The sequence below is a fragment of the Passer domesticus genome, chromosome 1 (assembly GCF_036417665.1).
Source record: "Passer domesticus isolate bPasDom1 chromosome 1, bPasDom1.hap1, whole genome shotgun sequence".
NCBI classification, from domain to species: domain Eukaryota; kingdom Metazoa; phylum Chordata; class Aves; order Passeriformes; family Passeridae; genus Passer; species Passer domesticus.
The window spans coordinates 73,732,855-73,755,794 of NC_087474.1; the positions used below are offsets into that span (position 1 = coordinate 73,732,855).

General features: G+C 41.8%; 1 protein-coding gene and 1 long non-coding RNA gene across 20 annotated transcripts in view; one reads left to right on the forward strand and one right to left on the reverse strand.

The window, feature by feature from the left end:
• Positions 1 to 296: 296 nt before the first annotated feature.
• Positions 297 to 7,997, forward strand: LOC135303179 (uncharacterized). The gene is made up of 2 exons (XR_010364674.1): positions 297 to 432; positions 7,234 to 7,997. It is a non-coding gene; the product is annotated as an uncharacterized LOC135303179 (long non-coding RNA).
• HIVEP1 (HIVEP zinc finger 1) overlaps positions 425 to 22,940 on the reverse strand; it is a 127,362-nt gene continuing 104,846 nt past the window's right edge. For 12 of the 19 annotated variants that reach the window (XM_064424566.1, XM_064424557.1, XM_064424576.1 and 9 more), the window contains 2 exons: positions 12,129 to 12,646; positions 7,537 to 9,258 (listed from right to left, as the gene is read on the reverse strand). In XM_064424566.1, coding sequence (XP_064280636.1) covers positions 8,110 to 9,258; positions 12,129 to 12,646 — 1,667 coding nt within the window. In that variant the 3' untranslated portion in view covers positions 7,537 to 8,109. Of the gene's footprint in view, positions 815 to 1,999; positions 2,206 to 5,274; positions 5,380 to 7,536; positions 9,259 to 12,128; positions 12,647 to 12,823; positions 13,094 to 19,010; positions 19,103 to 22,940 lie in introns of those variants that run through there. The other 7 variants (XR_010364665.1, XR_010364663.1, XR_010364664.1 and 4 more) reach the window with 7 other exon arrangements.

Here is a 22,940-nt window from a genome sequence, read left to right on the forward strand (position 1 = left end):
AAGACTAATTATTTGTGTAATCTTCAAGATCAAACGTTGCTGAAACAAAGACTTTAACTCCTTTATCAGATAAAACCTGGGTGCAAAGATTGCAAGAGGAGAAGGGACTATTAAAATAATCTAGTTTGACCTCATGACCTCGGGTTTTGGCATTTCACTGGTACAGGACCCTTTCAGTTGTTCATGTAGCTATATGGAAAATTGAATAAAACCACTGAGCATGCAGCAGATTACATAAACTTGAAAAGAACAGACCACAGGTGTTCATGTTCCTTTAATTTTTGTGTTTGTAGGCAAGGCTCAGTGCTTTAAGGGGTAGTCCCAAGTCCTCTGCTGAAGCAGTTGGTGCAGGTCTTGATGAAGATCACGGATGTCATTTTCAATCAGATGAGAATCTAGCCTGAGAAGTTCCCAGCTATAAGGGAGAACTAAGTAAGTACAAAAGTGCAAATACCTAGAAAAGGCGATTTGCAGAAATCTTTGGGTAAACTACATTCCCAAAGTCTCTCTCCATTTTTCTTCTTTTTGTCTTCCTACTTTTTATGACAAGAGCTTAGGATTGTGTTCACTGTGCCAGTTTCCAGCCGGACAGGAGGGAGAAGCCGGGACACGTCTCTTTATGTGTGTCTTTTCTAATCTGTTAGAGCTGTCTGATGTCTTCATATCTAATACATTTGGGACCTTTGATCTGAGTTGGAGGATGTCTCAAGAAGGAGCTATGATTCACAGGAAAACAGAATATCCACAGGGGAGCCAGTTTCTCAGTCCAGCAGAATTAATCAGCATTAGATGTGTGAGCTCTTGCTCTGAAACACTGTAAATAAGAAAAGCGTCACAGATCATTATAGGTGTGGGAATAAACAAAGAGAGAAACACAATTTAAACCTCTAAGTGTCAAAAATGGTTTCTGAACCACCCACTTGATTTTTTTGTGGAGCAAAACTGTCTAGTGTCCAGATGAAAACATGACTTCTGTTTTGCAAAGAGGCACTGTTTCAACATTTGCTTCTGTTCTGGCACCTAGACTGTTTTTGCAAACCAGGGACACACCTAACACTGGGTAACAGGTCTGAAATACAAGAGCTGCCTTCCTGTGCCCAAACAGCCCCACAGCTGGTTACAATGCCATGCTCTCCCTGGCTTGCTCTGTCTTGCAGCTTGGTTTATCTTTCCCTCTTTCTTCTCTCCTGGCCTCGTTTCAGCCAGCGTGTGCCTGTAGCTGGCCTGGCCACAGCACAGGAGCTTGGAGCAGCCTCCTGGGAAGGAGGTGTGATAAACAGAGGTGCCTGTTCATCCAGGGACCTGAGGGACATCAGCCTCCCTTGCTGCGCCGTGCCTGGCTGATGAGGAGGGAGCTGGTGCTGCACTAGAGGATGGTGACTGCATCTTCCCTGGCACCTCTTGGTGGCAGAGACTGCCACCACTGCAGTGTTGGCAGCTGAGTGCGGGAGAAATGGGCAGCACCATCTCCTCCCCTCATGCTCACGTGTTCAGGATGAAGCCCTTGTAATTGTGTTGTATGGTATGATACATACAAAGGGTATGATCACTGTGGACATAGTGTTCCTGAAGGATACTACTCTGTTAGACCCTGTGCAGGACATCTGGGTGCCAGAAGGGCAGCTGCTCAAGCTGGGGAATGTTTGAGCATTAGCAGAATCAGGGGATATAGTAATGTTCCTTTCAAACAGGGAATTTTGGCTTCTTGTCAAAATTCCTTCTGATTAGTCAAAAATTTCTGTCAAAAGATGCCTTTTAATGCTTCATTTTGACTTGATTTGCCTTCATCATAAGGGATAGGAAGGGTTAAGTCTCAAGATGATGGATTTCCACTCAAGTGCTTCAGGTCTGGGTAGGTCTTGTTCATAGAATCATGCTTGAGTTGAAGGGGACCTTTTAAAGGTCATCTATTCCAACCCTCCTGCAATGATGCAAACTCCTTTTGAAAAATCTGCTCCTGCACAAGGCCCAGCACTGAGCAAAATCCCTACGTGTGCACCTTGTCCTTGTGCTCCTGGGAGGTGGGTGGATGTTCTCAGCGATGCTCCCTCTGTGCTGTGTCCCTCACTGCAAGTTCATGTCCAGGGATCGATCGCTCTTGCCTTCCACAGGCACTCTGTGAAAAACCCCTCATGAAAGTGGAGCTGCAATGGGGATGAGAGCTGTGCCAACAAGCGGGCTCTGAACTCACTTCCATACCTGGATCTGGAGCAGGAAGATGATGGGGCAGCAAAGGGCTCTTAGCAGTCAGTGATTTTAAATATATTCATGATATGAGATGGCACTGTCACCTGTGTCACATGCTGTCTTTCTCAGAAGGAGGAATCCAACCCTAAGGTATTTTGGTACCAACACCAAAACACCTCAGACCTGAATGACCTGCAAATGGGACTTCTGAAGCCCAAAGGGATGTTGTAACTGCCTAAACTCAACAAAAAGAGGAAACGCTGGGGGCATTTGACTTTACAAACAGCCTTCAGTTGGCCCATTTCCAGCACAAATGCCTCATGCATGGTAATGGATTTCAAATACACTAAAGAGCACTGGCCACAAAACCAAACAAGCCTTAACATTTGACCTTATTGGGGAAAACAAGCCTACAATTACCAAAGAAAACTAAGCATGCCTAGCTAATTGACTCATCTTAGAACTCTAAGTTTTGTTTCCATGACTGAACCATCGGAATGTAAAGCCTTGCCATCTTTCAGCTAGCATGGTTTCCTTAGATCTCATGAAATATCTGAAAATCACCAGACACCTCCTAACATTTTGAGTAGTCTGCTCAGTATAAAGAGGAGAAATGTACAGACAAACTTTTTTGTTTTGTTCATGGAACAAAACATGAACATCAAATCAATGAATTACAGGCTGTTACACCCTTGTTGCTGTATGCTTTTCCACCCACAAACATTCCATATAAAATTACCTAATAATCAATTTGAAGTACTTTAAAGTATCTTGTTTTCATACTAAGCCAGCAACAGAATCAGCAGTCCAGTATCTAGAACTAAGACTTATATCCTCAAAGATAGAAGCCAGAAATTGTGTTAAGTCTTTGGTGTTTATGTATCATTTAAAAAGACCATCTGTAGGTGCTGAGACTCCTTACAGGGAACAGAAATTTCCCTAAGACATGGGGAGACAATTCTAGCCATGTTTTTTCTAGTCATACATAATGCAACATTCACAACTAGAGACTGGCCAGAAGTCACCTACGATGGGTGACACTTTCTGCTCCCTTGAAAAACCAGGAAAGCAAGGAAAGGAGAAGATGGTCATACTCGTCTCAGAGGATCTTTCCAAAGCAAAGAAGCAGTGGCCCATCAGATAAGTCAGCTGAAGGTATCTTGAGTGAACACTCTCACTTGTGGATTGTTTGGTTTCCATGGCTCTTGGCAAGTCACTCATGCTAAAACTGAGGATTTTTTATTTTGTTTTGATGAAACTGTCCCAGTGTTAAACACATGTTTGAAGGGCAGTTTACAGGTTTAAACCACAGTGTTTATGAAAGCTTAGTGAGGATTATCTTGAAAAAAATGAGGACTTCTGGAGTAAGTTATATAGCGACAAATTAATTTTATATTCTGTTTAACCACATGTCAGTAAAGTCAAGGCAGGAAAAATCTGTTAAGAAACCATACAGAATGTTTAGCTAAGTGTAAGGCATGGTATGTCTGTCTCATGGTACATCTCTGGCTTTGAGGGGGGCCATATTGTGTTCAGCCTATGTAGGTTGTCTGAGATGAAATGCATGTGATGGGCACTTGAATTTGTATGCAAAACACTGCTGTCAGACTTTCTGGCAGGGGACTGGCTGATATGGACCAACTGTGGGCTGCTCTATCCTCAGGGCATAATTTACAGCAACGTGAAGCTCAGCAAATTACTTGAGAAAGAAAGGGACAAAGGTGTGCACAGCAGCAGTAACCAAAGCAGGGCAGAGCATCCCTGCATCTACCAAGTGCTTTATTTCAGCTGTGATCCAGAAGCTGGGAGTTGCATCTGGGGATGTAATGCTACAGGTCAAGAGATCTGAGGCCAGGTACATTGGGCATGTTTGTCTCTGGTTTAGTTCTTGCCCTAAGAAGTGACAGGTAGGCCATGCTGTAGCTTATTAAAGCCCCAATAGAAAACACAGGCAAATTAATAGAGTTCATGTTCCAAACCCATTATTATTGTTATTATATGGACACGCTGCCTCCAAAACCAGGTACCCACATCACCACCAAACACCATGTGTTGCAAAGAGAAACCAAGTAAGGTCTAAGCTGAAAGACCTACAGGCCACTGGCCACCAATCCTTATTCTAGTGAGGGCTTCTGGCAGATCACAGGGAAGCATCTGCACAGATCCCACAGAAGCTGGCTGTCTGACTCTGGCTGTATTTGTACCCAGCCTTTTGCTGGCACCTGCTTCTCCTGCTGGGAATAGGTTGTGGGAAGGTGCCAGAGTGTGCCTGGGTACACTGAGGGGCAACACTTGTTGTGGCCCTTTAATGTTTAAACAGCTGTGCTGGATTTGCCAGAGGGTGTCTGACAGAGATCCCTGAGTAAACTGCCCGGTGTTATTTATTCCAATTCAGCTGTGATAATTCACACCATCTGAAGAGCAGCCTAATACTGCACTGGCAGGTTTCTGAGATGTTTGCTACTGCTTTGAACAGAAGGATCCTTGTGGCAAGGGGTATGCGATTTCCCCATCACTGATGACTCTGGACAAGACAATAAAAGATACAACACAATTTCAAACAAAAAGAATTAATTCAAAATGAAAATGTAATTGCTAATGCAGCAGTCACAGGCTTGTGCTCATGCAGGACATCCGTGTGTGCTGACATATTTATAGATGTTGGTTACAGGCACTAACAGAGGAGATGCACAGAGTTTAACCTTCTCTCATGTCTGGTCACACTCCTAATTTGTTTCTTCTTGTTGCACAAGCTGTAGAGGCAACTCAAGGAATATCCATTTGGAAACATGCTAGAGGGAAGGGAAACTGTAATATTCAGGACCACAGTCTTCTACAAAACTGTGATTTCCTCCAGCCTTGATGTGAACATTAGATGTATCTGCAACTACCTGCTAACAGTAGAGTTCCTGCTTCAAATGTGGCTTATCTGCTTTGCCTGGGTAAGTGATGATTCAGTATTTGTCCTCAGATCTCTTGACCTGCAGCTTTACCTCCCCAGAAGCAACTCCCATCTTCTGGGCCTTATGGCTGAATCAGTGCCCACTCTCTTCGTCCTTTCTCCCTATTGTCCTAAAATGAACTTACCAAGTGACACATCTTAATGTTCATCTTTATGACATATCTGTTGTCATGTCATTCTTACTCCTCAAGATATGCTTCCATCTCTTGCCCTTGACATCTTCAAAACACCTAGAATAGAAAAGACAGATGCAGATCACCCAATTCACCAGGCTGAATTTTCTGTTAAATTGGAGTCTTCCTGGAATTAATCCTGAGCAGAATATGAGCACACCACAAATTGCTCAAGTAAATATTTAAGATGTGTATACAGTAAATCTCTGGAGTTTAGTAAAATCAGGACTCAGGGGCATGTGCAACAGCAATTCCTTACCCACTGCTGCCTTATAAAACTCAGGAAAATGGTAATAAGTTGTGATGGCATTCAAAATATTGGAGACAGTTTTACTTTGCTGCAAAACTATCTGATTCTGTCATATTTTTTTTTGTCATGCTTTAGACAAATATGCTCAAATTAATTATCATAGTTCTAGTTTGTTGGTAGGTGTCCATTTCAAAGGAGCTAAAAGTAATGCAAAATTTCTTGAGTTCATTAACTGCAAACTGTCACCTGATTCAACTAGAAAAATCTTCAGGCTCTCAAAGCACATGTAACACAGCCATGTTTTGGTTCTAGCTTTGGCTGGTTGGGGTAATTTCACATAGGTAAAAATGATAATGGTACAAGACATGTTGACACCACTACTACACTTATAAAAAGAACATACAAAGGCACAGTGACACTTCACACAGGGCTTGCACGTAAGACACAAATTTGAAGTCTGGTGCTGTGGGGAGCAGAGGACTCTTAACTCTCATTAAGTTCAATGTGAGCTAAGAGTGCTTGGGGTGGTCTGGGTGCTCCGGCCCTCAGCGAGGCTCTGCACGTTCACGTCAGAGACAGGAACAATTTCCCCTTTCTAGTGTGTGTGTTTCTAATGGCTAGATTAGTACAATTGCCTGATAATCACGAGTAATAGAAATGGCTTTCTGGTGCTGAAGTGCTCTTTCTGGAAGTTAATAAAGCTCATTCAACATCGCCTACAGTTTTACAACACGCCGTAATGGAATAATGTAATGAGTACAATGTGAGTACTGTACAAAAGCCAGTGTAAAGTTAAAAATGGATCTAGGGTAGTGCTGCTTTTGAATATGAGCAGTGCAAGGTATGAATTACTTCCTTGAGATGGATACAGGAGTTAATCTGTGAACAATGCAGCCCAGATCACATTCAAATTCACTCGCTTTTTTTCCCCAGATTTGCTTCCCGTCCTTTTCTTCCAGTTGTTTTATATGTGTTTGTCCTTGTTAATTCCATAGAGGTGATTGTGCTTTTAATTTACACCTTCCAGTTTCCTACTGGAATCTGGTTATTAAAGGGGTTATAAAAACTTCTGTAACAATGTAATAAAAGGACACAGCAGGAAACCAACTCTACTTAAAAATTATAACATGAAGCCGAAGTCAATTTGAAACTTCTAGGAATGTGTAGCCCTGTAACTTGTCAGACGTCAGGCCATAGTTGGAATGCCTCAACAATTCAGTGATAATTTTTCATTGTTTTCACTATGTGCAAACAGAGGAGTGTTGAATTTCATTATTCCGGGATCCATCCATGTTTTGTACGGGCAATATGACAGGTTTGTTGCTAAAACAGCACATTAACTGTATGTGTAAGGTCTCTAGTCCCTTCTTTCCCTGCATGAATAAGACAAACTTGTATTTAGGGAGAAAATGGCTTTGTCTACCTGTAAATGAAGATCTCCTGAAACGCAGTCTCCTAAAAGAGTGATGGTAATCAGTAATGCCAAACCCTCATTACAGCAGCGGCATTTTCCAACTCTATGGCGGATTTTGCAATTAACACACAAAGAATTATTCCTTTCTTGTGTAACAACATTTTAATGTCAGTAAAAAGTGGTTTTATAGTTCAAGATTACAAATAAAAAAATATTTCATTGTGACACTTTTGCCATTTTCCCTCAGGCAAGTCTTCAAATTTTAGTTAGGAAATAAACACGAGGTGGATGGATGCTCGCTCTACGGAAAGCTGAGGGACTCCCTCCCCACTCTGCAACTGCCGGATGTTTTGAAATGGAAGATTTTACTCCAAGTAAAGCCCAATGAGTTCCTCTCTCTCCCATGGCAAGGGAAACCACAGGGGCTTTTACCACCACCAGATCCTTTCAAGCTGAACCAGCTGCAGGACACTGAAGGGCACTGAAAGGAACGAGTCAAGCACCTCTCTAGCTACCGGACTGCATCAAGAAGGCACAACATAAGCAATGGTAAAGTCAGTAAACAAAATTTTACTGTAATATTTGTAACACAGATACTGTATTTCTCTTTGAAGTGTAAAGCTACCGTCTTACACAAGAAAGATGGACAGACCCTTTTCCAAGACTAATATGGATACAATAAATATGGAGTTTTACATACTAGATCTGTACACAGAAACTTTGTCCCACAGCCATAAAAATTTACATTTAACAGTGCAACATATAATTTAATCCTTTATTTATCTGACATAGGATGTTTACTTACTAAACACAAGCAACTACCTGTTTTAATATACATATTTTATATATATATATTTTATATATATATATTCAACAATCTGTACAGGTTTCTAAACATAAAACTCCAAAAAGGCACAATCGTCTATACAACATGTACAAAAATGGCTGGAGCTGACAAGAAACAACAATTATTGGTCAAGAGTTCATGATTGCACGAAGATTAGTAATGGGTTTGTGTCAGAAAAATGTGCTTTAAGGAAAGGAAGGTTTGCAAAGAAACCTGCAAGTGTTATAAAAAAAACCCAAAAAACTCTAAAAATAAAAACACAATGAAAAACAAAAACTAGGTTGCTATTACAAGTCTATCCTCATCGTCACTGCTGCCATCGCTAAACTGCACCGTGTTTTGCCGCTGGGGCGGGGCGGCTGGCCTGGGTACCTGTCTGTCCGGGGTGACAGTTCGGTGGACTGGGGACTTGGTTAACGTGCTGGGATTCACCTTGGAGCGGGGCTCTGCCGGGGCAGCCCTCTTCACCTGGAGGGCAGGGAGGTCACGCTTTGGCTTGCTGGGGTTCGCGAGGTCAGTCTTTTCAGGATCAGCTTTCCCGGGACCAGCGGGGTTGGCCAGTGGGGTGGGCTCGGGATGGCTCTTCCCGCCGTACCGCTGGCCACCAGCCGCTGCCTGAGGAGAAGCATCCCGGCCGGCCTGGCCGGCCTCAACCGTGGGGAAGACGACAGGAGCTGGCTCCAGCTGGACCTCGCTGGCTTTGGAGCCTGCAGTGGGTGCCTCGGAGGCTCCGTGCCCCTCGGTGCTGGCGGGGCTGACGGAGGGGATGAGAGTCGGCAGGGCGATGTTCAGGATCTGCAGGCCGGGAAGGGGTCCCTGTGGGCTGGGGGTGCCCTGCGGCGCCGTGCCAGCCGTCAGCACCTGGAGGCCCACGGCGTTGAGGGTAATTCCCGGAGGGCGCATCTGCGGGGCGATATTGGTGTTTGCCAGGCCCAGGATGTTCACTGTCTCCATGCCCAGCGGCGGCAGAGGCTGCAGGTTGGGCGTGCCGAGCCCCTGAATGCCCGGCACGCTCACCTGGCCGATGGGAATGCACGGCACCACGCTGTTCACCTCGGCGACTCCCACGGGATTCGTGGTGGTGCCGGGGGCCGTGCCGCCTGTCTCGCCAAGGGCGTTGGTAGTTCTGTGAATCACACTCACAGCTGGGATAGTGAGCTGCACCGGCCCCGCCTGGATGGGAACAAAGGTGGAGTAGGTGGCCAGGCCGGCAGGGACCACCTGGATGCCCCCGACCGGCACCATGCCGTAGGGAGCCTTGGCTTGCCGCTGCGAGTGCAGGGGCAGGTGGCTGAAGAGGTGAGTCTGGGGAGCTCTCGGCTCGGCAGCCGGCTTCTCCTCCGGGATTTCGGTGTAGGGTGACGGCGCTGTCGTCGGCATGCTGTGGTCTGCCAGCGAGGACGGGGAGCTGATGGAGGGCGTGCTCTGGGAGAGAACAACACAGACGTGTTAATGTGGCAGCCACTGCTGCTCTTCAGCAACATGAAAACACGAGGGAGCTGGGAGTGCTTCCCATGCTCCCTTTTAAGAAAGAACAACAACAAAATGGTTCACAGTATATAGTGCTCAGCTTAAACAATGAACTGATTTCCTTTCTTTCTTTTTCCACCTCCTTCCTCACCCACTAATTGCATTTTCCTCTCCTGATTACACTTACTTAATTTCTCTGAAGCACTAGTGCTCAAAAACATTGCTGAATATCTTTTGCACGTGTGTTTTAAGTGGTGAGGTGGCTTTGGAGAACTGTTTTATGTGGAAATCACCTCAGGCAAGAAGGTTAAATAAGCATAAGCTGGCATTTTTGATGCACTGGGTTCCTCTCCTGAAAGCATTACAGCCTCCAGCAGGCAGAGGCAGCATCACGGCACATTTGTCATAGGTGGTTCTAATGTGACAGACGGGGTATGCAATGACAGGAGATGGCCGACAACTACAGCTCCTGCTGAGGTGGAGGTGGTAGGTGGATACTGGAGTGAGATATGGGATCCACATCCCATTGCTGCCACAGCTCACTGTGATTTATTTGGATTTAAATCACACCTGGATTTATAATACTATTTTTATCCTCCCTATCTTCTCCTACAGCCTGTTACTGACCAAAGCTTGCAACTTCTTTCCTAGAACCTCCTAAAATGAGTAGTCTGAAAGTGCAATTCTGATCTCATGGTTATCTTTTTGTTTTTGGCACATTCATCACATACACACACATGTTGGTGCAACCTTACTTAGTTTTTACAATCCTAACTCTCAAAAATTCTCTAGAGCAGGCAAAAAACCTCAAAACCAGACAGAAATGCTTTAGAAATCTGCTTGTAGAAAACATATTAGCAAAGTGAGAATATGATTAACTGGCTATGCAGTGCCGTCCTGTCTAAATGGGTGTGAGATGGGTGTGAGAAAGAAGTCAACATCTTTCTCAGAACTGACACCTCACAAGAGATCCCGATAAACTGGTATGGATGCTTTCGTAGGAATGTACAACAGCCTTCCTGAGCTATGTTGACTCCTTTTCTTGAGTGCAAGAACTGGGATTCACAGCCATTCATAATGGGTACAGACTGCAGATTAATACAGACTGTGGAGACACAAGGCCAATACTTCTTTTGGTCTAGGAAAGGAAAAGAAAATCTGGAAAGGAATTGCTTGTATTACTTACATGCCTTCTTTTTTTAGAAAATATATCAATGTAGACAATTATTAGAGCTATATAAGTGAATACCGTTCAACATTTTAAATTGCATGAATATTTACGTGAGGCTTCAGTGGTTCTGTTTAATGAGGGAGTACACTCAGTTAAATGTCCTTCTGTTATCCATTGGCAACAATGGAACCTGAACTCCAAATACTAGGACCCTGTTATGGGACCCTTCCTATTTTATGGCAGCCATATACAGCGATCAGAGACCACTTAATTTTATTCTCTGTCACACTACAAACTCACTCCAATTTACATTTGCCACATGAACTCATAGTTCCTACAAGCAGGGATGAACCTGTGTCAAACAATATAATGCAGCAATAATTTTTACTGTTTCTTCACGTCAACAGTTTGCTATCTTAAACTGTGTAAAAAATAAATCTGGTAGTGTAAGTTTTCAAGGGAAAAAAACCACTAAGTACTTAAAACAGATTGAAATTTTTACTTTTTATGCTTTTGAAAATTTTCTGCAATTTTTTCAGTAACTGCATGTAGTTAAGTTTAGGCTTGGACTGGATAATCTCAAGATTTTTTCCCAACCTAAATGATTAATTGGTTCTATATTATATTTCTAAATATTGCACTCATCATGGAGAAGGCAGTGCTTTGATTACCCCTTTAATTAAACTGTTGTGCATCTCATTTTTTTGAGCATTGCTCTGAAAAGCTCGAATGCCTTCATGGTCTGTAGCGAGAATTAAAAATTCCAAAAGATATCTTTAGGGTCACTCTGGTAAGTGACTTGTACCATCCCCATCACAGTCCATTAAAGCCATTGCTGAATTTGAAAAAAGCTCAGCAGCTGCCACCTCCCTCTATGATTTCATGGGCACAGTTAAAAAAAAAAAAATTGCCAAAATTACTGATCGCTCCCACAGATCTGCACAGACACTGACTTCATCTTTCTACACTGCTTTGAAAATCCACATGTCTAACACGTGCATGGGCAAAAACATCCTTTTCTGACAAAATCTTCTTTCAGCTTGGACAAAAGCTGAGAGCACTGGGAACTCAGGTCTCAGTCCTGTGTTCATCTCTCCTTTTGTTATTGTGGAAGGGCAATCTCCTAGTTTCCTTGAACATCTGGTGCTCTTTCTAATTCTACTATTAAGCATATTTGGAGGATAGATAAACAATTGCACCATTTTTTTAGTGATAAGGCAAAAAACTTTGAGACTAGATTAATTTCCCTTTGGAATTACCAATGATTGTATCATCATATTTCTGAGTGAAATGATTGCTGAATTCTATCACTTTCCCCTGAAAACGTAACTACCACCATATGTTCATTCCACGTATTTGTTATTTCCTTCTGATTTGTAATACAATCTACCAGCTCCAAACATCAGCTGAAATGACCATATTACAATTAAACCTTTCAGGAAGAATACAATCAAATTTAAGAATTTGAAAAGCAATGCTCCTACAAATCCTTGTGTCTACAGTCTTATATATTTGTGCTTGGACTAATTTTAACTCATCACCAAGAATTCTAAGAATGAACAGAAAGGCTTTTTTCTTTGAAAAATCTCCAAGAAGATATTTTTAGAAGGAGGACTTAAAAACCCACTCCCTCCCTGGTTTTAGACATTCCTACCTTTGTAAGAGCTGCAGTTGATATTAAGGAGTGGCCCAAGGCTGTATCTGGATCAGGGTAATCCACAGACATCTGGCGACCCGGAGACGCAGGAGCAATGTCCGTCAGTGCCGCATCAGCGCTGCAGGGACCCACTCCTCTCTCCTGGGCTTTGTCCTCATGTGCTTCCTGATGGGTGGACTCTGCTGGCGACCTGGAGGTCCTGCTGACCGACTGCACTGTGCTAAGGACAGTCATCTTAGTCAGCAGCGCTTTTGGGAGACCATCCATGGAGTCCGTGTGAGCCCCAGTGAAGCAGTCTGGGAGCCTGATGTCGTCGTCGGTGCTGGCGGCATCCTGCAGGCCGTGGCGAGAGGGGTGGTGCTGGGGGCTGGCCGTCACCGAGGGCGTTGTGGAGAGCACTGACTCAGCCTGGCTGTCTTCATCATCGTCCTCATTGTCATTTTCATCTTCATCGCCACCATCAGACTCCTCCACGTCATATCCTGACCGGTCATAGCCAAATCTTTGCTTCTCACCTGCAAAAGTGGAACAAGAAGTTAAGACAATGAAGGCCCTGGATTGACTGGGAAGGAAGCAGGAGAGAACAACTGAAAACACCAAAAAACCACATGGCACATGTATTTTCCACTCACACCCCACTGCATCAAAGCAACAGGGAAGACTTAAATTTTGGTTTTTATTTTGCAGCTTACATATTTAACTGTACAGCTACATAATCTTTCATCTTCTGCTTCTGTGCTGTTTTTACCCTTCTGGATTTGGCTGTTTTCCTTCATGCCATTTGTAACCATTTGCTCAAAGTCACTCTTCACTTCTCTGGTCAGGGAGCAGCAAGCAGATTCCCGGTTCATTAGGTTCCCAGTGCTTACACGTGGGGCTGGTCTGTCAGCCTTAGCAGTGGGATATTCTCTGGCTGGTTCTGACTCATAAGTGGGTGTCCTTGTACCTAATATGAATCATGGCTGCAAAGGTTGTTGAAGGATGCAAACAGAAAGACTGGAGGCTGTTAGTCAAGAATCTGTCTTGTTGACAGGCAAAAGAGACCAAAATTAGACCCTACTACATTTCTTCACTTCATGTTTCGAAGGGTTTATTAAAAAAATACCTGAGATGTCCTAGGAGCCAAGAAAGCATTAATTGTCTCAAAACTTACCTATGAATCTTTGTTTGCATAAAGAAGCCCTCCTTACAGCCAAACCTCCATCTAGGGGTAAATTTGTCTACAAAATACAGTTATACTGCAGCTTTTCACCTTCTTTTGTATCTAACTTGGAAAGAGTCGTCTTTAGTAAAGCGACAGAAAATCCCATCTGCTATGTCTGATTCCAAGCCAGACTGTCTGGGATCATATTTTATAAAAGACAAAATGCTTTGAATACATTAATATTTTGTATTTGATTAAAGGTCTGTCTCTTGAGCTGTCCAAAAAAACATATCTGCATAAAAATCATTTGGCTCTGTAAAACCAAAGATGTTTGGTTAGGTAAAATCTCAGAGATGCTGTTCTGTGGAAATCTACACAGCAACTTGCCATCAAAATGAACAATTCTGAAAAAAAATCAGACCCTTAAAAGAATTTGAATATACTGCCTATACTTTAGGCTGCTAAGTTACCAAAACCAAAACAAACATTTTGAACTCCGGATAAAATAAATGGGTTTAACTGAGCTACCTTTCAGTAAGTTATCCACCATTATAAGCCTTTATGGTTTCAAATAAGCAATGCAATTGGGAACTAATAGCTTCTCTGAAAAAATCCCTCTGTCAGGACTTTCCCCCTCTTTGCCTACACAATAATTTGTACACTAGCTAAATACAGAAACTAAATTTCCTACATTTACTACAGCAGATGTGAACATGTCAGATATGTTATTAAAAATACCCCAAATCCTGCAGGCCATTGGAATGATCCTAACAAAAATATTTATCAGAATTTTAAATAGTCTTAATTTATAATTTTCATCCACAGACAAAGCTGTTAAAAATAGAAAATATATTTTAGTGGAAAAATTAATTTATTAACTTCCATTCCAAAATTATGGCAAGTACAATTGTTAAAGATATTATTAACAATAACATGCGGACTGACTAAACGTTTTTGGTATTTTTTCTCTATAATTCTGTCATTTCTATTCTTCATATAAACAGTGTTTTTTCAGTAGCTTGCAAAGCAAACATATCTAAAATGTTAGAACATCTATATATGTTTGATTTCTGAATGGAAACAACTACTTCTGCCTTCAATACCAATGACAAGCTAGGAGGTCCCAGTGCGCTGAGCTGGAGAACCATGGCTGTGAGAATGATAAACTCCTGGTCGACTCTGATGTTGTGTGGGAACTGCTGCTCCAGCTGGATGCCTGAAGTCTATGGGGTCTGATGGGATTCATCTGAGAATACTTAAAGAGCTGCCGATGTCATTGAAAGGCCTCTCGTGATTTTTGAGTGGTCCTGGTAATCTGGAGAGGTCCTTGCTGATTGGAAGCTGGCTAACATTGTCCCAGTTTTCAAGAAGGGCAAGAAAGAGGACACCAGAAACTACTGACCAGACAGTCTAATTTCTGTGCCTGGTAATATTATGGAGAGGACTATGCTGGGAGGCATTGGAAAACATCTGGTGGACCACACAGCCATTGGTCACAGCCAGCACAGCTTCATGGGAGGAGAGTCTTGCTTATGAAACCTGATTTCCTTGCACAACAAGGTAACCCATGCAGTTGACCAAGGGAAGCCAGTTGATGTAACCTTTCTGGATTTCAGTAAAGATTTTGATAGTGTCTCTCACAGAATCCTCTTGGATAAAATTTCCAGCTCACAGCTGGACAAACTACACATCATGTGATGGGTGAACAAATGGCTCATGGGTCAGGCACAAAGGGTTACAGTGAAGGGGGTGACATCAGACTAGTGGGGTTCCACAGGGTCCCATCCTTGGCCCTGTGCTCTTCAAAATATTCATAAATGACTTGGATGCAGGACTGGAAAGGACACTGAGCAAAACGGATACAAAACTGAGAGGAGCTGTTGACTCCCTTGAAGGCAGAGAGGCCCTGCAGAGAGACTGTGACAGATTAGAGATGGGCAACCCCCAACTTTTGAAATTCCACAAGGGAAGGTGACAGATTCTGCACCTGGGATGGGACAACCCTGGGTGTACAGACAGACTGGGCAATGAGAGGCTGGAATGCAGCCCCATGGAAAGGGACCTGGGGGTCCTGGTCGATGGCAAGCTGAACATGAGCCAGCAGTGCCCCGGCAGCCAGGAGGGCCAACCCTGTCCTGGGGGCATCAGGCACAGCATGGCCAGCCAGGCAAGGGAGGGGATTGTCCTGCTCTGCTCTGGGGCAACCTCACCTCCAGTGCTGGGGGCAGTTTTGGGTGCCGCAATATGAAAAAGATGTTAGAAAGCATCCAAAGGAAGGTAACAAAGATGGTGAAGGGCCTTGAAGAGAAGCCTTACAAGGAGAGACTGAGGTCACTTGGTCTATTCAGACTTGAGGAGACTGAAGGGAGACTTCATCGCAGGCTACAACTTCCTTGTGAGGAGAAGAGGAGGCACAGACACTTCCCTCTGGTGACCAGTGACAGGACGCAAGGGAATGGCCTGAAGTTGGGTCAGGGAAGGGACAGGTTGGATATTAGAGAAAGGTTCTTCACCCAGAGGGCGGTTGGGCACTGGAACAGGCTCCCCAGGGCAGTGGTCACAGCACCAAGCCTGACAGAGTACAAGAAGCATTTGGACAGTGCTCTTGAGCACATGGTGTGACTCGTGGGGATGGTGCTGTGCAGGACTAAGAGCTGGACTGCAATGATCCTTGTGGGTCACTTCAACTCAGAATATTCTGTGATTTCCTCAATGCCTCTGTAACAGATATTGAAGACTTCTCCATGTGTCACACCTCAAGGGTGACCTACAGGTTTCTTGCAACTCTTTAAATAAGGCAGGGCGCATTGCAAAGCCTTGGAATTCACTCCGGACTCCCTCTTAAATTCAGTTTCTTGACCAATGTCACATAACTATGGAATCCTACTGATTCTTGTATTTTCTTCTCCCGCTCTCCACATGAATCACATTTTCTATGCAAGCTGATGTCAATTATGAATGACTGTTTCTACTGGCAGGAAGAATTACCTAAGTGATTAGACTGACTTGATGCATTTGTAAATCAAGGAAAACATATGTGCAAACAATGATTTAGAAGAAACTATCTTCTTTCAAATCAACATTTAAAAATGCTACTGGATTTACCAGCAAATGCTGCTTATGTAGGAACTTTCTGCATACATCCCAACATTCTACAACAAAGCTATGGAAAGAGAAAGGGAAACTGTATGGAACACAGATTCCTTACATGCAGGACTCCATGGGATATCCTTTCCCTCTATTGTTTCCCTGTTTACCTCCACCCTTTGTGCATTTGCCAGCTTCTATTTGAGTGTGGTTTTACCTGGAGCCAGAGCCTGCAGTGTAGGCGAGGTGACAGCGATGAATGTGGTTCCCTTACTCCCACACTGCTTTGCAACATCAGATGAGTAAAAAATAAGATTCCTGACTTGCTTGTTCTGGCAATGCACAAAGGAATGCTGTGCTCTGGCTTTTATACCTGCATGCATATTTGCTGAAACAAGAGGTGCCCAGGCTTTTCCAATCAGTGATCCCACTAAGCATCGCTGTGGAGCTCAAGAGGACCCAGTGCTGGAGTTTTAAGCAGTAGAAGACCAAGGCAGGGTTATGGGTCTCCTCTGAAGGAGGCATCGGGCTGAGGCTGTGACCCCTCTTTGTGGTGGAAGATTCTCTTCCAAGCAGTGTCTTTTTAACTAAGCATTATTGGCCCCAGTCCCATTCTGGTAGTTGTACACTGCCTACTAAAGTTCCCTGGCAGTTTTAATTGGGGAAAAATTAATTCTTTGCTTCCTATCTTGAACTATGCACAATTATAACCATATGCTTATGTAGCTGATACATACATACATATATATATATATATATATATACATATCTATAACTAGAAAGGACTCAATTTCCAGTGGGAACAAAATTACTTCTCTGTTTAACTTTGTATGAGGTTGTAAAATGGTGTATGGTATTTTCAAATGAAGGATGTATCATAAATTTAAAGGCTCCTACCATATGGAGAAATGGCTTTTGGCATGAAAGTTCAGTTTCTTTTTCAAAAAAGAAAACAGGAAAAAAGTTTCACACTATTAAGTGAAGGCTTAAGAAAGCTACTTCTCTTTTGAATTTGTAACTCAACTCTCACCATTTTAACAGACAAACTGTTCAAGACAGCCTCAATTTTTTACAAAGTCTTTTTGGAAGAGTAGGTGATGCCTTTCATCCTCTGTCAACTGCTGCAATCTTTTCTTTTAAATTCTTAGAAAGGCACTTTCTTCTTCCTGGACTTCACAGGAGTAAGTGAATTTTACAGACCTGAACTCTGCAGAAATTAGGAACAGCTGGAAGTAAAGGCTTAATAGAAACATGGACAAAACTTTTGACTGAGGATTTTGTTCACATGCCAGCTACAATTATTTTTAAGAAAACTGAATTTTTTATCCTACGTATTGAAGTGTCTACAAATCATAGGCAAAAATACGCTAGTCCTTCATTTATTTTGCTGTCAGTCCTCAGTTGGTCAGTTCTGTATTGTGTTTGTGGTGTTGGTGCTGAGCTTGTTGGACAAGGCTCTGTTATAGTGACATTTTACTCCAGAGCAGAAAAGAAAGAACTCCAAGTTCTTTAGCACAATAGCATTAGCTGGAATTATCAGCATCCTAACTTGTCCATTTGTAAAGTGCCTGGGGCTGGTAAGTCCACATACTGCTATTTCCAGCTGGGATGCTATGAATTAGGCAATTGAAATATGTCTCCTTATGTACTTTGAAGTTTTTTATTTTATTAGAAGTTTTTCCTATAGGAATCCTTACTGTACATGGTTTTAACAACAGCCATCTAATTATCATCATACTGCAAAGTACTAAAATAAAGGTTCTTCAGAATCTCAACTTACAGCTTTTAATTTTAATTGCAGTATCATTGCCACATGACCTGACTTACTGAGGACCTGCTATAGATTCAGAAATTTCTGCACCAAATCTAGTGATTAAGTTCAAAAGCTTATAACTTAGTCACAGTTACTTATAATTTAATCATATTTAAGTAGATTGTCACATAAAGAGCAAAATGTTCATTTTCATTCTTTCAGTGGCAGGAAGACAAGAACAGTTAGAAAATACAAGTCTGGACTGCTCAGTTTTACAGATTCCTAAGGAAATGTGCAGTTATGTAGATAACTATATGACTGCCATTAGCTCTACTTATGCAGATTAAAGACATAGTTTACTAAGTCACTATCTATTAGCATCTAAATCTAAATTTGTTACATGTATTGACTTTTAGCACCTGAGTAATACAAAACAGTGTTTATTGTCTCAAGTTCTGGAAGTGTCTTCAGGTTATGGATTGGCATTTACATAAAAGCATTTAAAAATAAAGCATCCATTCTATATTCTATATATTCTCCATCAAACTCACAAAAAAATGTTGAGTATAGCAAGAAAGGCAGAAGTAGTTTTCAGCATGTCATTATATGGTCATAAATTGAAAGTGAGGTCTGTATATCATTAGTTCACTTCATTCTTCTAAACAATTACATCTCAGACTTGCCTTTCACCCATTGTATTAGACTTGCAATAGATCCTTCCACAACCACTCACATAAATTTGAAGAGCAGTAAACAAGATACAGTTAAACAACGGCAGCATCTGTACCCAACCCTGCTGTCCTCCTATTCTAGGCCTGCTCATAGGCTTCAATTATCTGATTTCAGTCTGGCTTCAGCTACTGTCCACTGCTCATCACCCTCTAATAGGACTCACAGTGACATCTACTGGGTTAACTTCAGACTGGTGATCACCAGGGCTCCTCAGAAATGAGAAGAAGAAAATCTGTGGGCTTTTGACTTTCATTCCTAAGATGACAGAAAGTAATGAAGTGAAACTACACCAAAAAGTAAGAGCAACTTCTACTTAAAGAGATTATTTACACCTAAACCTTCTTAAGTAATTCGTACATTTGTAAACAGACACTAATATTAACAAAAAAAATTTTAAAATTATTGCAAATGACACAGAACCAGCCTTCCATTCTCTTTGTAAAAGGAGGATATTATTGCAAGGATTTTAATTTATTTTCACTTCTTAAATGCAGATTCAATGAAAACTGAGTCATGATTAAGCTAAGGAAGAGCCATTGAAACTCACTTAAAATCTACTGTAACATATAGCTAATTAACTTAGAACGGTGGTAATAATACTGCAGAAGATGAAGGTATTTTCTTAATGTGTGTGTGTGTAGATATCTATAAATACATATCTGAAACTTACAATTAGGTCTTTTTACTGGTAAAGTAATGAATATTTTGGGAGTTTCTGCACAGAAACACCTTAAATGTTCTGCCCATCTGCTGATTTCATTATCAAGAAATTCTCTTGTGCAAGTTTATTCAGACATACCATACCATTCACAGATTAGATTATTACAAGTTCAAAGTTTTTAACTGTTGTAATTTGAACACATATTATTGTTGTTTTTAAGACTAGACAGCAAAATGTTGTGTGAGCAGGCCCAAAGAGGACATCCCCAGTTGCAGTCTGTCACACTAAACAGTTCACCTCCTCTGACAATTTAATTCATATATTAACATTCCTCACATTGTAACCCTGTATTTTGGTGACAAGAACATTCCACAGAGCAGAAGATGAAAGATAAATGGATGAGGGAATAGTTTTGAATACAAAAACCCAGGCCAGAAAGTATTTACTAATACCCAAATGATGACAAGTCCAAATACAAAGAATGCTATGTTAAAAGCTCTGATTACATACAGTCTCCGACAGCTAGAGAGCATCTTTCTTTTTTCCTGAGACACCACAGCACAACAAAATTTCAGCTTCTCAGATTACTGAAAAAACAGACTCTGTGTGTGTCTGTGTCTGCCTGTGCTCAGGATTGTGCATGAGTTTGCACTCCTGGTTCAGTTTGCATCCATTTAATCTGTACTGCTGTCAGTCACAGCTGGCTTCTCATATGAATCTAAAAAATTGTATGTTCAAATAACTGTGATTACCCAGACTTTACAAAAAAAGCTACAAAAGACTGGAACCAGCAAATTCCTTTGGTGCCTTTCTTAAATTTCTGGGTAAATTCTCTAATTCAAAGTGGAATTCTAGTGGAAGATATACAGCTTAGTTATTTTAAGCAAAGGTGCAGACATTTCTATTACCATAAGAATAATCAGTATTCCAAATGTTCAGATAATGAATTAGGTGGAGACAGACAGATAGACAGACAGACATTCTACAGGTCAGGAAACAGGCCAATTTCACACAGTCTTCAGGAAGAAGTTTTTTTTTCTGAGGTCATAATTATTTCTTATCAGATTTTCTGCACCTTCCTCTACTGCTTCTCACGTTGCCTTCCAGCTGAGGAAAGCGATGGGAATAGACAGACCACTCTCTAAGAGACAGAACAACCAAACCCCAAACATTTAAGCATTTGAAGACATTGGTTTTTAGAACATCTGAAGCATATGTGGCATAACTGTGCCAGCAATGCATGCCAGAGGGAGGAGGAGTGGAAGGGCCAAAGATGTAACACCACAAGTGCAGCTCAGTACCCACGGCCCATCACACTGTCCTTTGTGGTGACGTGCTGCTGCCAGGGCTCTCCCTGGAGCCCAGACCTGGCACAAGGGGTGCTGGCCCCAGTGTGAGCTCTGCTCCTCTGCCCTGGGGAAAGGGCAGCCAAAGAGGTGGTTGAAGGTGATTCAAACGCTGCCTAAAATTAGCATGTTCAGGATTTCAGAGAGGGCAACTGAACCACACTACAAAAAACACGTATGCAAATACATCACACTTTCTTTCTCCTCCTGATTCTGCCTTAAAAATAGGCTGACAAAAAAAGATTCTGAATTACTATGAGAAAACCCTTCATGGCTGGCCAGGCAAGCAGAAGGATAAAATCACATTTGTGAAGTGTAGGGTTGCTCGCTGAATTTCCATGGATAATTGTAAATGCCCTATGCTCTGCAGCAACTGGAGAAGCCAGACTGGTTTGGCTGCAGCAAATGCACCTTTATCAGGGGTTTAATTACCCTGATCCCTGGATAGGTTTCTAGTGCTGAACTTTGTGCTGCACTGCTGCTTTTGCTATGGGCACCTGAGCCAGATCCTTTGGAAAAGGCAGGGTTTTATCACCAAGTTGTTTTTTTGGTTTGGGGCTCCAGTTAAAGAAATAAGTGTTACATCCTCTATTTTGGGGAAAAACAAAATAGGCATTGTAGCCATAAAAATAAATTCCATGAAGAATTTCAAGGATTATGTAGCAAATCCTGTAGAATGTCCATGTTTTCTTTTTCCAAAATAGAGTATTTCATTTATTAAGTAATTACTGTGCTGAGCAAAGAACATATTTCAGGGCATATATAATATACTTATGCTGTGTCAAACATGCCGGTACATGACATGTAAAAAGGGAAAGCCTCTCTTTCTCAATCAAATAGTGTTGAAGTCAAAGGAAAGCATTCTTTCAACAAATGTTTGAAGTGGCTTCCTTCGACCCTATGTTACTGAAAATTTAGTTAACATTTGAAACATTTCTCATTGCATTAATAATCACAAATGCAACTTTTGATACATGCAATTTGGATTATCAATTTATCAATCAATAAAATGTTTTCAGTTCCTAGAAAATGGAAATATCTGTTCACCTGTAGTTTACAGAACTCACAAAAATGTCAAATGCTACAGATCATTGCTTTAAAAAGTGACAATTTCTCTGTCAAATGAAGACTGAAAATATTAATAAAAATTGTTCCTCTCTAAGAAAAATACAGTAATTTGTCCTTCTGCTTATCTTCTGTGTTATTTATCTGGTACCTCAAATTGTGAAGGGAGACATTTTTTTTACTTACGAAAAAGACTACCTTGAAGAAGGCCAAAAATGGGAAAAACACAGGTTTCCTTCTACCTAGTGCACTACTGAATCACAGCAGCTGAGTCATATTCCCAGCATTATTTAGAATTAGATTCAAGATGATTCGCTTATTCTGCCAGAGGTTGTCATATGGAAGCAAGTACATTCATCTTTCTTTTCCCTTATAGCTTAAATAAAGACCCCCACTGCTATCTTTTCTCCAAGCCTCATCCACAATCTAATAAACAATTCCACTGGAGGGAGAAAAATACATCAAGGCAAAGCAACACGACTCATCTCCCCACAGAGGAAGGCGAGGAAGGGAAAAATGCCATCACTGCACTGAGACATACCGAGACCCCAAACAGTCCTAATGCACAATCCTGTTCTCCAGCTCACTCACTCTGCTGCAGGCACACCTTTCTTATCATGCCAAGCAAGTCACTCATGAACCTGGTTTAGCTCTCTTTGACTGTCCTTGATCCCATCTCTTCAGCAGAATCTTCTTGGGGTGTGGGAAGTGCAGAATTCCAAGTTTTTTAGCAAATACATTCTTTCTGAAAACATTCTCATCACTAATGAAGAAGTAGAACAGGTCAAGATGAATAATGTTTTTCATTTCTGGATGTTCTCTATCTGCAGATTTATCCCAATTATTTGTGAAGGAGGACAGAACTCTATGCTTGAAGAAGATCAACCTCCTTGCAAAGCACTCAGCAACATATTTGTGATTTGTGTGGCATGTTAGCGATTTAATTTCTATGAAATATGTATCCCAAAACTTGGACCATTTCATGCACAACTATTTTCAAAGAAGCACTACACTTGACTGC